The following is a 15,325-nucleotide window of genomic DNA, read 5'->3' as shown; positions in this document are numbered from 1 at the left end:
TGCTAACCACCCCCAAAGCTGCCATGGGCTTGTGAATGTGTCACTGAAACAAATTTACTTGTTTGTTTCAAATGCCATAGCAGCTCCAGGGCGCTTTTCCAGATTAACCCCTACAACAATGTCATAATGTATCTGCTAAGTGTGCTTCTGTACTTCCTGTGTTGTGACACCACAGTCCCTACACTGTCAGCAGGGTGCCAAAAGCCGAAGCATTTTACTACAGTTGTAGCGGATAATCTGGAAAGCGCCCAGGGGATGAAAATGGCCCAGAAGGAGAGGAGAGCTGGTCTTGTGGTAGCAAGCATGACTTGTCCCCTTAGCTAAGCAGGGTCTGCCCTGGTTGCATATGAAAGGGAGACTAGAAGTGTAAGCACTGTAAGATATTCCCCTCAGGGGGTGTAGCTGCTCTGGGAAGAGCAGAAGGTTTCAGGTTCCCTCCCTGGCTTCTCCAAGATAGGGCTGAGAGAGATTCCTGCCTGCAACCTTGGAGAAGCCGCTGCCAGTCTGTGAAGACAATACTGAGCTAGATAGACCAATGGTCTGACTCAGTATATGGCAGTTTCCTATGTTCCTAAGTAAACTATTATTATTATTTATTCGATTTCTATACCACCCTTCCAAAAATGGCCCAGGGCGGTTTACACAGAGAAATAACAAATAAATAAGATGGCTTCCTGTCCCCAAAGGGCTCACAATCTAAAAAGAAACATAAGATAGACACCAGCAACAGTCACTGGAGGTACTGTGCTGGGGGTGGAGTGGGCCAGTTACTCTCCCCTTGCTAAATAAAGAGAATCACTACGTTAAAAGGTGTCTCTTTGCCAAGTGAACAGGGGACATGAATGAATGTTTAAATACTCCCTAGATAAGTCCTGTCTAGTTTGGCCCTAAGTCCAAGAGCAATATTCTGCTCTCCAGACAGCAAGTGTTTCTAAATTCCAGGCTCTGTTTAGGAAAAAGGAAGGGGAAAGTTGAAAAATCCATCAGGGAGATTAGAAGCAAAGGAAGGCAGGATTCCTTTTCATTTAATCATGATGTACGTAAAAGGTAAAGTGTGCCAGCAAGTCTATTTCAACTCCTGGCACCCACAGACGATATAGTACCAGCAGGGATTTGAACCAGCAACCTTCTGCTTGACAGTCAAGCATTTCCCCACTGTGCCATTAGGTGGCTTTAATCATTATGTACAAGCAGTAAATGAATGGGGGACAGGAGCAGCTTACGTACAGGGCCCAGAAAAGTTGTATTGGCACCTACAATTCTTCATACCTATTAAAGGCACAGGGCCTCCCTCCTCCCACTACTGCTGTGGATTCTCCTGCTGACTGACCATTCGGCCACCAGTAAGTAAAGGGTGGGGAGGGGAGGGAGAACTTCTCTGACCCACTCAGATTGGGTGGCTCAGTTTTTTGATAAAGCACTCAGACCATTTTTGGACTCATCCAAGGTGAGCTCTATCTATCTATCAATCTATTGATCGATAGATAGATAGATTTGGCAACTCTACCTGAAAGGTTGAATGAGTTCTATTTACAGTCACAGATCTAGAACAAAAATGTGTGCCAGCATCCTGACCTAAGGCAGGATTTCTCTCCCACTCCCCACATTAAATCACATCCATATAAAAGTTCTCACCTGATCAAGATAAAAAAGGCTTATGTGTAGCTGCTTCTGGAATGTTGCAATACAAATAAATGGGGCAGGTTGTGGGCAAAATGCTGGTGAGGCTATGATGAATGGTTCTTGAAGCTAATATCCCTGTCTGTGTGCTTCTTCCCTCTTCTTTTCATTGGATATTTATATGGAATATGGCTCCATTGCTAACTCTTGGCAAACGTCAAGCCAGCTTGATATGTGGCTTGCAGTGCCTTTTCCTCCAACCTGCCATCCCTTTCTTAGAGATGAATCACCTGGGTGTTTTTCACACAGCAGGCTTTACTGCAGGTTTACTGCAAGGCTTTACTGTGAATTCAAAGTTGCCCAAAAAAAACCTGACATGAAAAGTGTATTATTTTTTTACCCTGATTATAAATCGGGCTACACACTAATGTGCAATGAAAAACCCTAATCATGTGTGAAGTGCTCCCTGTTAGCTTGGAGCTAACTTTGGGATTAGAGCTGGTCTTGTGGGAGCAAGCATGACCTGTCCCCTTAGCTATGTGTGAGCACAGTAAGATATTCCCTTCCCTCCCTGGCATCTCCAAGATAGGGCTGAGAGAGATTCCTGCCTGCAACCTTGGAGAAGCTGCTGCCAGTCTGTGTAGACAATACTGAGCTAGATGGACCAATGGTCTGACTCAGTATATGGCAGCTTCCTATGTAAATCTGGCTGAGATGTGAACACACATCCTCCATTCTGGAGGAGATGCAAGCTAAAGGTCTTGTGTGAAAAATGCCCTGCCCACTTCCAGGTTGGTTGCTGCTGTGTACACCTGCCAGAGTCAGTATAGGTAGCTTGCAACTAATGGATACAAAAGTATTGAACTGGCACATTTAAAGAGCCAATATGGATATCCCCTGACTGAATCAGCATTTTAGGGTAGGAATGCAAGCTTTTGCATGTAAAGTCCAACTCATCAGTCAGTAACAGGAAAGACTCTTTTCCTAGCCATGTAGTTGTCAGTTGCATGGACGAAACTGGATCTAACTCTGCTGTCCCAAAGGAGTTCTTGCCTTACAGCCCTCTGACCACCCAGTTAAATGAAGTGAAATTAATTGAATCAGCTCCCTGCAATTCTTATTGTGGAGATGTTTCAGCCTATTTCCTGTGCTAATAATACCCAGTGGATTTGGGTTGCAGTTCTCCTTCCTGGCATAAAACAGCTTTGCCCTGCTCATTTTAGATTGATGAAAGATATTTACAATCAAAAGCTTTTGTTTTTAAGGAGGGGGAAGCAAATTAAAAACCAGTGCTTTGCCCATGTTGTGTCTTTCTCTGAGAATATGACCACCACAGCAATTTTATTCACAGAACTATAGCTATAAATCTGCTTCTAAATAGTAAGCTAATGGACTGGGTATGGGGAAGATACGTGCAAATAAACACTGTAAGAAAGAAGAGACAGCCACCTTCTTCTTGTTTAAAGTGTATTCTGTTTTTCCATGAAGCATTGTTTCTTTTTTTTTTATTCAAAGGGAGCATGAGCAGTCAAAGCAAGAATTAGTAATGCAGCTGTCAGTTTCCTTTATGTGCACATACTAGCTTTATTCTCACTCAGTGCTGTAAGCTGTACTGATGAAACCAGATCTGAACGAGAATATTCTCCAAGCAATGATTTTTCTCTCCAAATATTCTTCACCTGGAGGAAAATGGTTCAGAGAATTTGTCTCCAATTCAAAAATTCTCACCTCACAAGTTTCTTCACACAGGAATAATTTGCATATCCATAGATGGCTCCTTGAGGCCATGGCTAACAGAGGAAGCAGACTTCCAGAATATACACAGAAAAATAAAAACCAGTCAATTAGGAACGTACACAAATGGTTCGTGCCAAACCAGTTCACCTTGAACTGAGGCCAGTTCAGGGATTTGGTCCATGATCGAACCAAGCCAGGCCCAGCTCAGGTGAACTGGTTTTGCACGGTCAGGGGCTGCTAGACAGGGTTGGCAGGAAAGGGGGGAAACTGTTTACCCCGCCAGCCCGTGCAGCTGCTGGTGTCGCCACCGCTCACCCACGCGATGCAGCCCCAAGCGCACTCTCCCCTCCTTTGCCAAGCCTCCAGAACCGAGCCACCACCGAGCCAATGGCTTGGTAAAGGAGAGGGGAATGCGCTTGGGGCCACGCCAGGAGGGCGAGCAGAGTCAAGCAGTGGTACCGGCAGCTGCACTGGCTGGGTTAGCAGCTTTTCCCCTCTCTCGCCACCCACACCCGGCCACCTCTTACACTTGGAAGGGACCCCCACCCATTGTACTTGTAAAGGGGAATTCTCATGGGATTCCCCTTTATGAGTAATGGCTGCCTGAACCACCCAGACCAGTTCGATCGAATGGACTGGCCTGTCGGTTCGAACAAACCAGTTTGGAGCAATGGAGTTCAGTGTGAATAGATTTGTATTCGAACCAAACCGTGTTTCTTGGTTTGTGCACACCCCTACAATCAATTGAGACTCCTGTGGGTTTTTTTTAAAAGGCTGCATAAGTGGCTGATAGATTCTATTTAATTTTATAACCAGTTTTTTTTTTTTTAACAAAACCACATTTTGTTCAAGAGCAAAGAAGCAGAGTCCCTCACTCTGGCCTTTCTGTAGTTTTTTTTGTAGTGGCCAGGAAAGAGTGGAGTGAAGTGGGACACACAAACTGAGAAGTTAGAATCCTCAAGGATGTGGTTTTAACTGGCGTGGAGTCCCATCAGGTCAGAAACCACACGTTGCGTTCAGCCTGTCAAGCCCCAACTGAATGAAGTATCCCAGAATCCTCTGAGCCACTGAAAAGGACTCTGGATGCACACTCATTCATGCCATGCCTACCCAGGTTGGAGGCCAAGTATGCTGCCTCTGATGTGACCAAGAGCACAAGACCCACACAGAGTAAGAGTGAAATTAGCAGCACTGATCCCTGGTGAGCCCTAGTGAAACTTGGCCCTAGCATATGCCATATCCTGCTTGTGATGATGCCATGCGTGGGGCGATGTTGCAGGTTTGAATGTTTCCCCATGGGCAAAACCCCCTGCAAAGAAGATAATTCATACTGGTAGCCATAGTATCACTATATAGATAGTTCTTTCAAACGGTTTAAGCAGCACTTAATTTTTTTCCTGCTGTTCTTATTTGTAGTGCTGTCGGAAATCTTAAAATTATTGAAGTTCATTCAGATGGTCATTATGTGAAGATCCTTAACAGTTCTCCTGATAAAGAAGAGGGTATTGGGGATTATACTCTCCAGCAGAACCTCAATGGCCACCCAGTAGCGATCTTCAGATTCCCCCCTAAGATCAGAATGAAGGCTACTGCTGCAATAACAGTGAGTGAAATGAGACAGCTAACCTCTAATTCTACTGCTAAGATACACATTAGCCCAATTCAGAGCCCTATTTGTACCTTGATGGCGCACTGAGGAAAAGCCACTTCTGGGGGGGCATGAGGAGTATATGAATGGTGGAAGAAAGGATACTTATTTATTTCCCTGCCTGTGTTATCTTCTTTCCCTCTCCCTCTTTCCTTCAGATCTCTCTTTAAATTCTATCTTAAAAAAAAAAAAAAGCTTTTGGCTTAATCCCTTGGTCCTCATTCTCAGCTGAATTCAAGTCTAAGGCTGGCTTCAGACGTACAAATTAACAGCAGTTAACACTAACCAGAGTAAAAATTACTATCTCCTTTTACACCGCAGACGTGTAACGAACAGCCATTAGCCTAACTGGAGTAGAGGGAGAGGGGAGCCCCTCCCTACTTCTCGGCCTCCCAGCCTGATCCCAGCAAGCCCCATGGCCAGAATGTGGGCAAAGCGTCACCCCATCAGCTGCTTGGCCATGATTGGCTACAGTCTCCAGCAGGGTGTGCCAAGTGAGACTGTGCATTTTCAGCGCACCCCGCATGCCCTCAGCAGGGGGAGCACAGTGAAAGCCCTTTAAATGCCATGCAATGCCAGTGCCACTTCTGCCAGTCATGGCACAGCCCCTGCCCCCCACCAAGTGGCCCCTCTCCCGAAAGCACCATGCGAGCTGCAATCCCCAGGGGGATTGGGGCACAGGGGGGGATGGAATCTCACTTTCTTTGAGGGATGGGAGAAAAGAACCCACATTCGCCAGAACAGGATATGCAGATGGAGCACGGCAAAGGATGCTGGGGGGTCTGTCCTACCATGACCAGGGAAGATATCATGAGAGAAGACCCCCAGCAGAGCACTCCAGCTAGACCCATCACTAAGTCACTGCAAGCAGCTTGCTTCCCAGGCACCTTGGCCATCGTCCCCAGGAGCAGGAAAGCAGTCTCTGGGTCACCCCTGCCCATCAGATCCCAACACAGCTCCACTTAGAGCACCAATAGACTGACACTCTCATGAGCGGGTGTACTCCACATGGCCATTTTGTCACCACACCCATCATCATATTTTGATGAAGAGCTATGAAGGCCTTGCTCATGAGTAAAAAGAGGTTGTAAACCCCCACTCCCCGGGGAAGTGGCTGTGTCCCACTTCCCCACCATTTCTTTGTAAAAAAGAAAAGAAAAAGAAAAAGAACAGATTCTCCCAAATCTCCCCAAACTCCTCCCCTGTGCAGACCTGCATGCACCCAGAAAGCATCTAGATGGCCCCGTTCCCTGATGTGGAGGGATGGACACAGGCATGAAGCTTTCTGCCATTCAGCACTCCCGGCTCGTGGTCCACCCTACCACCATATGCAGATCTGCAGGTACAGGATTGGATGGAAGAGGGGAGCCTCCCTGCTCTCCAGACAATGCTGGAGAGTGAGGTTGTCGCTCCGGGAGTGGAGGTGAAAAGGGTACACTTGTGCACATGGATGTGTGGGCAGGAAGGGGGCACAGTATCATGGCAGCTTTCTCATGGTCCCCAAGACTAGGAATATGTTCCTCAGGATAGCACACCCCGTACCTGTGAGCCAGAAACCATCCTCACTGTATCCAGAGTATCTATGGCCTGATGCTGAAGTGTTAGGTGGAGAAAGGGATGGATTGCCCTCCTGAATCAGTTCTGCTGTTTCCGGGCAATACTTTTCTCTCCTCTCCACTCCAATATTCCATCTCATGAGCTGTCCGGGGCGTTTTCCAGATTACAAGCTTTGCACTGTTAAAAGTGTTGCAAGGTGCAATGGTATGAGGCAATGGCTTGAAACCTCTAGTACGGCATTTTAAAATGAATTGTGACAGGGTTGTGGTCCTTCATATTGCCCTCCACTGCAATGGGTTTCCCTGGCAGGGAATGTCCATATTCTACATGAAACGCATTCTCTGACCCCTCCTCTTACTCCATTTTAGGCCAATGAGCTCGCAGATGGGGCAGGAGGATTATTTTATTCTTTAAAAAATTCTGAGCTGCCTTGCACAAAGCCATCAGGAAAGCGCCATTCCCAAACAAAAATTTAATTGCAGCATTGCACTCTTGCACAAGTGCTCCAGCAAAACAAACAAAAAACAATGGCGGAGTGGGTGGCAGTGGCGGAGACAAGGCAGCAGTCCCCCTTGCTTTGCCCCTGAAATGTGGTGTGCAAAGGAAACCCCGGCAGAGCCTCTCGGAGCTGCCTTGCTACAAGCCACCGCCACCACTGCCGCCTTCGCTTGCAGCAAGCTTAGAAGAGCCGCCACCTGACCCTCTCCCTGAGCCCTGGGGAGGCAGGAGGGGAGAGCGCTCCAGAGGGCAGCAGGGAGGGGTGGCTGCTCGCCTGCTGCTCCCACTTTGCACAATGAAAAATAAGGGGGGGAAATAAGGAATAAAAGATAATATAAGATGAAAATAAAATCAAAGCTGGAAGGGACTTATGGACGTATCACCCCACCTCACCCTGCGCTGAATGAGCTATCTACACCACCACGCCACTCACACTGTGGAAACATCATTGCAACCCTCCCACAGTGGAAAAATACTGCTACTTGGTCGGCCTTGGTCAGCCTGATGGATGACCTATACTGGGGCATCGACAGAGGGAGTGTGACTCTGTTGGTTCTCTTGGATCTCTCGGCAGCATTCGATACTATCGACCATGGTAGCCTTCTGGGTCGCCTGGAGGAGTTGGGGATAGGAGGCACTGCTCTGCAGTGGTTCCACTCCTATCTCTCAGGCAGATTCCAGATGGTGGAACTTGGTGAAAGTTGCTCTTCTAAACGAGAGCTGTTATATGGAGTCCCTCAGGGCTCCATTCTGTCACCAATGCTTTTCAATATCTACATGAAACCGCTGGGTGAGGTCATCAAGAGATTTGGTGCTGGGTGTTATCAATATGCTGATAGTGATGATATGCACTCAAATCTACTTCTCTGTTTCATCTGCTTCATGAGGAAATGGTGTCCATTCCCTAAATGCCTGCCTACAGGCAGTAATGGGCTGGATGAGGGATAACAAATTGAAGCTGAATCCAAGCAAGACAGAGGTGCTCATTGTAGGGGCTCAGAATCTGAGGGATGAGTTAGATCTCCCTGTGCTGGATGGGGGTTACACTCCCCCGGAAGGAGCGGGTACACAGCTTGGGGGTATTCCTGGATCCAGACCTCACCCTGGTATCTCAGGCGGAGGCTGTGGCCAGGAGTGCTTTTTATCAGCTTAGGCTGATTTGACAGCTGTGTCCATTCCTTGAGGAGGATGACCTCAGAACAGTGGTGCACCAGCTGGTAACCTCCAGGCTTGACTACTGTAATGCCTTTGTACGTAGTTTGGAAACTTCAGTTAGTTCAGAATGCGGCAGCCAGGCTAGTCCCCGGGGCAACTTGGAGAGACCATATTATGCCTGTTATCGGCTGCACTGGCTGCCGATGAGTTTCCGGGCAAAATACAAAGTGCTGGCTATTACCTTTAAAGCCCTGAATGGCTTAGGTCCAGGTTACCTTAGAGAGCGCCTTCTTCGGTCTGATCCCCACCTCACGCTAAGATCATCTGAGGAGGTCCAGCTCCGGTTGCCACCAGCTCGTCTGGTGGCAACCCAGAAACGGGCCTTCTCCGTAGCCGCTCCTAGATTGTGGGATGCACTCCCTGCAGAAATCTGTAATTTGAATTCTTTATTGGCATTTAGGAGAGCCCTAAAGACCTACCTGTTTGGCCTGGCCTTCCATGGTTTTTAAATGTATCGGGTTTTTATACGGTTTTGAATTGTTTTATTTTTTAGCTGTTTTATTGTATTTTAAAATTTTCATTCCCGATCATTGATTGATTTTAACTGATTTATGATATTTGTGAACCACCCTGAGCTATTCTGTAAGGGCGGTCTAAAAATCAATCAATCAATCAAACAAACAAACAAACAAACAAATAATACTTTCCTGCAACACTTTTCTGCTGCAGCACAGCAATAAAACCCAAAATAGGGCATCAGAAATATGGATGGCATCTTACTGACAGTGCTGTCAGGGGAACACAGGCAGTATGGAAGCACACTTAGTGGACACGTTACAAAACTTGCCGCGTGTAATCTGGAAACGGCCCAGGGGTGTCTCTGTGGCCTGTCACTCTCATGCCCGGCTACTGAACCCTGGGTCGGGTGGCAGTTTTCTGGGGAAAGAATCTCAGTTGTCCCAAGACTGTCCTCAGTGACCTGCCCTGCTCATGAGCTAGCCTTTCTGGGCATCTACCGCAGAAAGGGGAAGGGGCTGGGGTCCCCTTCCCCACCCTTTATGCGTGGAAAACAGAATTTGGCCACTCAAATCCCTTCTGGGAGGTCTGCCTTTCAGAGCCTGCCCCTAGCACCCCCCACAAAAACCATTCCAAGGATGGTGTGGGCAGCAGACAACAGAACAGACCCTTCTAGTCATTCAAAATTCCTGGGCCAGGGCCGGCATTGTGGCACATGTAGATGTCGAGGCACTGAGATTCCTGGGAGTGGAGAGCCCTGGTTTCCAGCCCCCACCCCCTCCCCAGGACAGCGGCATTGCACATTGGGGGCCACAGGTAGGGGTGCACACCTCCACATTGCTGGTTGGGTTGGCAGGGCATAGGGTTTGGAAGTGGCTTGGCAGCATAAAGCATGTGCCCAAGGGCCCGTCCCTGCAGCTTTCTCACATGGAGCATCTTCCCTTGCTCCTCTTAGTCTGCCACTCTCATGAGAGAGCAGTCCGTGGTGTTATGTGCTCAAGTGACAGCATGCAATGAGAGCACCAGTTTGTACAACATGAATACTATCATGTAAATTTTCGATCAGTGCCTAACAGACAATTCTTCTCATTGAGTAAGACTTAGGGAGCAAACAAGGAGCAACTCTAGAAAAGGCCCAGTCACTTGTGCTTCCACTTGTAGTGTTTGTACTTGTGGACACCCCGAGTGGCTAAGTGACTTGATAGGATTGCCAGTCCGGGATGGGGCGTGTTGCCTGTAGCCTGGCAACTCCATAGCCGCACAAAGTGCTGAGAGCACGGGGCAACCGCGTCCTCGGGTGGGTGGGTCTGTGCCACCATGCCTATGATTAGAGTTAGGAAATGGGCGCTTAACTGTGGCTAGGGAGGAGTCTGCCTTCAGCCGCAAAACTTTGGCAGCAAAACTGCGGTTATCGGTGGCGAACCTTAGAGTAAACCTCAGGTCCCATCTGGAGTTGGTCAGGGCAAACTCGAGTTGACTTTTGAGGCTTAACTGCAGTTTTGCACATTTGGGTGTACTACAGTTACAAACTCTGGTAGCTTTAACTGCAGTTAAACTGTACATGTGAACTGGGCCTAAATCAGTTATGTGTAACTGCATTTATTCCAGACATTCTTTGTTATTCGGGTCTTCTCCCCTCCCTCTATTGTCTCCCCTACTGTCAAAATTATTTTGTAAGCTCCTTGGAAGTGGGGGGGCGATCTTTTTAATGTATATTAAAATGTATATTTAAATGTATATTTAATGTATACTACTCTGAAAAGTGCCATGTACTACGTAGTTTATACTATTGGGGGAATGTTAATTTTACCCCCAGTAGGTAAACAGCAGAGCACTAAGGAAGAGAGCACACACTCCAGTTACAGAACAGGTAGTAGAGGATGGTTGCATTATTGCAGCTATTTAGAGAAAACACATGGAGATTTTTGTAGAACTAACCTGGCAGGGGAGACATCTTGATCATGAAGGAGGTTTTCCCAGGGTGAGGCTCATCCATTGCACTGCAGGTGTGCTGACCCCTGCGATTTCCCCAAATGCGGGAAACTCAACTGCATAATTTGTGGTAGTGGGGGACTGCGTTCGCGCTTTCCCCTGCTAAATTTTTTGAAGAGCCCCTGGTGGCGCAGTGGTAAAACTGCCGCCCTGTAACCAGAAGGTTACAAGTTCAATTCTGACCAGGGGCTCAAGGTTGACTCAGCCTTCCATCCTTCCGAGGTCGGTAAAATGAGTACCCAGAATGTTGGGGGCAATATGCTAAATCATTGTAAACTGCTTAGAGAGCTCTGGCTATAAAGCGGTATATAAATGTAAGTGCTATTGCTATTGCTATTGCTAAATACTGTTGGTTAATTACATTTGGATAGGAAAGTCCTAATCCTAATCTAAAGAACTATAAAGAACTATATAATGGATAGGTAAGGAGACAGAGAGATGTTTCCATCTGCTCTCTAAGAGGAAAGGGAGGATTGACTCAGCACAGGAAGTGCTGAAGAGTCAGATCAGGGGTCATAGAGTATGGACAAATAGGGAAACCCTTACTCACTGTCTCTACTCCCAATCCCCCTAGTGGTCATTAGGACAGTTGGTGCAAAAGGTTGATGCACTGGAACTTCATCTCCAACAAGAGGAGCTCTCCCCCAGCCGCTCCGATACAGAGTTGGCACACAACTGGTTTCCGTGCATGGATGCTCCAGGGGATCATGGCTCCGAGGGCATGGTTGCTGACCACGCAAATGGCCTCCATGCATGTGCCGGCCATTTGAGTGTCGGTGCCACACAGGGACAGCTAGGGGAGAGCACCAATAGTGCACACAGATAGCTGGAGGGGCATCGCCGGTACAGCAATGGCGGCACGTGGAGGAGGAGCAGGGAAGGACCTGCTCTTTCCACATTAAAGGGACTGGGAAAGCCCTCTATTTTAAAGTGATTGTGCCACCATGATTTGGTTTCCAAATCACGTTTTGCGCACATCCCTACTGTTGGATTATTCCATTTATAATAAGTTATAGTGAAATATTTCACTTAGGCCCTGTCCAGAGCACACATTGGGTCAGTCAGTCCAGCAGAAAATGGAGTTTTTAGAAGCTCGTGCTAATAGAACTATAAAAAGGGTCTGTGTGTGTGTGTGTGTGTGGTTTTTGCTTTCGTAGTGGCCAAATTCTATCAAGATATTTTGATAACAACATGATAGAGTGTTATACTGATGAACCAAGATGAGGGTGATTGTACTTGTACAACAACAACATTGTTGTTTGTTGGAGAGGAGATCTGGTCTTGTAGTAGCAAGGATGATTTGTCCGCTTAGCTAAGCAAGGTTCGCCCTGGTTGCATATGAAAGGGAAACTAAAACTGCGAGCACTATAAGATATTTCCCTTAAGGGGATGGAGCCGCTCTGGGAAGAGCATCTAGGTTCCAAGTTTCCTTCCTGGCATCTCCAAGATAGGGCTGAGAGAGATTCCTGCCTGCAACCTTGGAGAAGCTGCTGCCAGTCTGTGTAGACAATACTGAGCTAGATGGACCAATGGTCTGACTCAGTACATGGCAATTTCCTATGTTCCTATTATCTGTGTTTGACAATAAACTTGACTTGCCTATTTGATATTAATACAAAAAAATACTAATAGTGAGAATACTAAACTAGTATCGGAGCATGTTTTGCCAAAAAGAAAACCTTTATCTGTTAGCAAAGCAGCCTAACCACTTTCAGGGTTCAAATAAATCTCTACCTTGGTGCTCCTTGAGGAACTAAGAAAGGGAAAGACTGGGGTGATATCAAGACAGACATCACATTTTTTGAACCTCCTGGTTATACAAAACAATCTGACAGCCTTGAGAGTAAGGCACAGTTGAAAAGAGAATGATTAACAAAATGCTGGCTATATATTATATTATTATGTTTATACGGGATTATGAGTATTACTCATTCAGCACAAGCCATACTCTGTTGTGGAACCATAGCAGTTTTCAAAGGCATGGCATGTTCTGGGCTGTGGTGGTCGGAAGTTTGAATTGAGCTACAGCTAAAGTGGAAGACAAGAGTATGTTGACACTATGTGCGGCAAGATGGCTGTGTTGCCGTTTCCAAATATTGATGCAGAAAAGTAGCTTTCAAGTTTCCTACTATCAGGAAGCTTATTCTATGCCAATGCATAGGTGAGCCTTGCCATTTGAGGACCCAGAATCCAAGTTCTTCATATCCACGATTGGGTAATTAACACCCAACCTCAGCATTGGGGGTGGGTGGTTAAGATCACGAAGGTTTGTGTGGCTGGAAATTACCTCCAAGGTCATTTCTAACCACCAGTTTCTCAAACAGAGCCATTTTGTGGCTCTTTTGTTGTTGTTGTTTTAAAAACTATACTTGCCTAGTGCAATGTTTCCCAACCCTCTTCATCCTCATGGAACACTTACATTAAAATGAAATTGGGGGGACAGTGTTCCCACAGCCTTTTTATTTTTGGCATTAGCTTTTGCACAATATATACCCATTTATTCATTCATTTTCACATGCGTTACTGCTGAGCACAACAGGGGCTGAAACGCCTCTCTTTTGGAGCTGACTCACTCCCTTATTCAGCAGAAGGGATCATCCTTCCGGATGTATTATGAGCAAGTCAGCTCCAAAAGGCTGGGAGGACAGTAGTTAAACTTCCCACTTTTGGAACTGACTTAGTGAGTCAGTGTGGCACACCAGCCAATGTCCCACAGCACACTAGTGTGTCACGGCACCCTGGTGGGAAACACTGGCCTAATGTACCCTAGAAAGCACTTAACACTCCCCTGCAGCTGTGCATTGAAAGGCAAATTCAGTCATTCAGATAATGTTTGTTGTTTTGCTGTGGAAAAAATCCAGAAAGTAATATGCAGTGTCTGACAGCTTCCTGTTTTGTCATTGCAGGTGTGGGCTGCATGTTCTAAAATGCCTCATAAACCTCCAGATTATCTCTGGAAGGAGCTTGAAAAGTTTAAATCAGGTCCAGAATGTACCACCATCCTTTGCAATCCTGGTGGGCAGGTAATTGTTCTAGTTTCCACCCTCTATTTGTGATGTAGTATGCTAAGATTACTTCAGGTTTGGCTATAAGACTAAAAGTTTAGAGGTAGGAAATGTGCTCACATCCCTATCCCGAATTTCAAAACATACGTACAGCATGACAAAGGAAGCCTATATTAAAATATAGGCAGTTTGGAGATTCCACAAAATCAATGTGCATGGGCAAGCCCCCTGATTGCATGGAGAACTGTGGGTGTAGTAACCACCCTGTAGCTCAATCAGACCTTGTATTCAGGTGCAATTAAGTGTGCACTATCTCCTTAAGCACAACCCAGCCTCCATTCTCCCTTTGGCCCAGGAGAAGCCCTGCTGCAGGCCTGCATTAAGAGCTCTGACAGGAAGCTGTACAGAACCATGTTTATAAACACAGTTAGCCTGCCAATAGTGCTGGGTAAGATGGCCTCCTCAGATGGGAGGAGTGACAAACTGCCCACTTCCTACCTCCACTGACTCCCTGTCTCTCTACCAGCTTACCTCATCCAGCCTTCCTCTCTTAGCCTTCACATGACGACGACAGCAGCAGCAGCAGCATGCATGCACAGCTACCACCTGCTACAACCCTCCGCTCACCCCCACTCATTCTGCCTTGCTTTTTCAAAAAACAGAGTGCATCATGAAACAGCAAGCAGTGTCTTTAAATCACTTCCTGCTGGGCAGGACAAGGAGCAGGATTAATGGCAGCTGCCTCCATCACCATCACCAGGCAAGGAGAGATGAGAAGAAGATAATATGGGCTAGGGGGAGCTTTGTGGAGGAAGCAGTACAGAGAGATCAGGCAATTAGGGGCAATTAGCATGCAGCAGCACACACCATGAGGGTGGGAAGGATGTCAAGTGGGGAGATATCCTTGCTGTGCAGCTTGGAGGAGATTAGGCAGGAGAAGACTGGGTGGGAGGAATTGGAAGGGATGGGAGAGAGATTGGGTGGGGCAATTGGTAAGGACACAATGTGCTCTGCATCCTATGGGCATAAGTTCTCACTATACCACCTAAGTGCCATCAAGGGAGGCTTGGGCCACAACTGTTTATACAGAAGTTATGTTACTAACACATATGTGGAGACCAAATTATTTAGCCAAGATTCAATAGACAGCATACTGTTCACATGTTTAGACTTTTCTTTTGCAGCTGCTAAAACTATGATGCTAGTTTTTATGCACACCATTTAAACCAAAAACATCAAAGCAATCTTACTAGCTGTTTTGTGCCTCTTGATGGAGTCATCATTGAATCTTAGTTGGAATGGTTTATTTATCACATGTACATCGTGTCTGTCCTCCAAGAAGCTGAAGGTTGTGTGCATAGATAACGGGTCGGCATGTTATCGTTCTCACAATAGTCCCGTTAGGTAGGTCATGCTGAGAGATAGTAAGTTTCACAGCTAAGGAGGCATTTGGACTCAGGTCTCCTAAATTCCAATCCAACTCCCTAGCCATAGTAGCCCTCTTACCCTTAAAAACAAAGCACTCCACATTCCTTTAAGCTGATGGTTTTCAAATTTCCTATCATCAGGGAAACTTTTTCACATTGATTTATCTGCA

General features: G+C 46.6%; 1 protein-coding gene, 1 long non-coding RNA gene and 1 other non-coding gene across 7 annotated transcripts in view; 2 read left to right on the top strand and 1 right to left on the bottom strand.

The window, feature by feature from the left end:
* The window catches only part of LMNTD1 (lamin tail domain containing 1), a 252,312-nt gene that overhangs the window by 168,738 nt on the left and 68,249 nt on the right, over nt 1–15,325 (top strand). For all 5 annotated transcript variants that reach the window (XR_008308458.1, XR_008308457.1, XM_053255218.1 and 2 more), the window contains exons 6-7: nt 4,774–4,960; nt 13,630–13,746. Coding sequence is in view for 3 of the 5 variants with exons in the window: in XM_053255218.1 (XP_053111193.1) it covers nt 4,774–4,960; nt 13,630–13,746 (304 nt within the window). In the remaining 2 variants the exon portion in view is untranslated. The remainder of the gene's footprint in view (nt 1–4,773; nt 4,961–13,629; nt 13,747–15,325) is intronic.
* LOC128327071 (uncharacterized) lies at nt 3,080–14,362 on the bottom strand. Its single transcript, XR_008308460.1, has 3 exons — nt 14,260–14,362; nt 6,548–6,739; nt 3,080–3,299 (listed from the first exon to the last, which is right to left on the bottom strand). It is a non-coding gene; the product is annotated as an uncharacterized LOC128327071 (long non-coding RNA).
* Nucleotides 10,662–10,825, top strand: LOC128328623 (U1 spliceosomal RNA). The gene has a single exon (XR_008309341.1). It is a non-coding gene; the product is annotated as a U1 spliceosomal RNA (small nuclear RNA).

Source organism: Hemicordylus capensis, chromosome 5 (assembly GCF_027244095.1).
Source record: "Hemicordylus capensis ecotype Gifberg chromosome 5, rHemCap1.1.pri, whole genome shotgun sequence".
NCBI classification, from domain to species: Eukaryota; Metazoa; Chordata; class Lepidosauria; order Squamata; family Cordylidae; genus Hemicordylus; species Hemicordylus capensis.
Note: the sequence above shows the minus strand (reverse complement) of the source record. Positions and strands in the feature narration are given on the sequence as shown.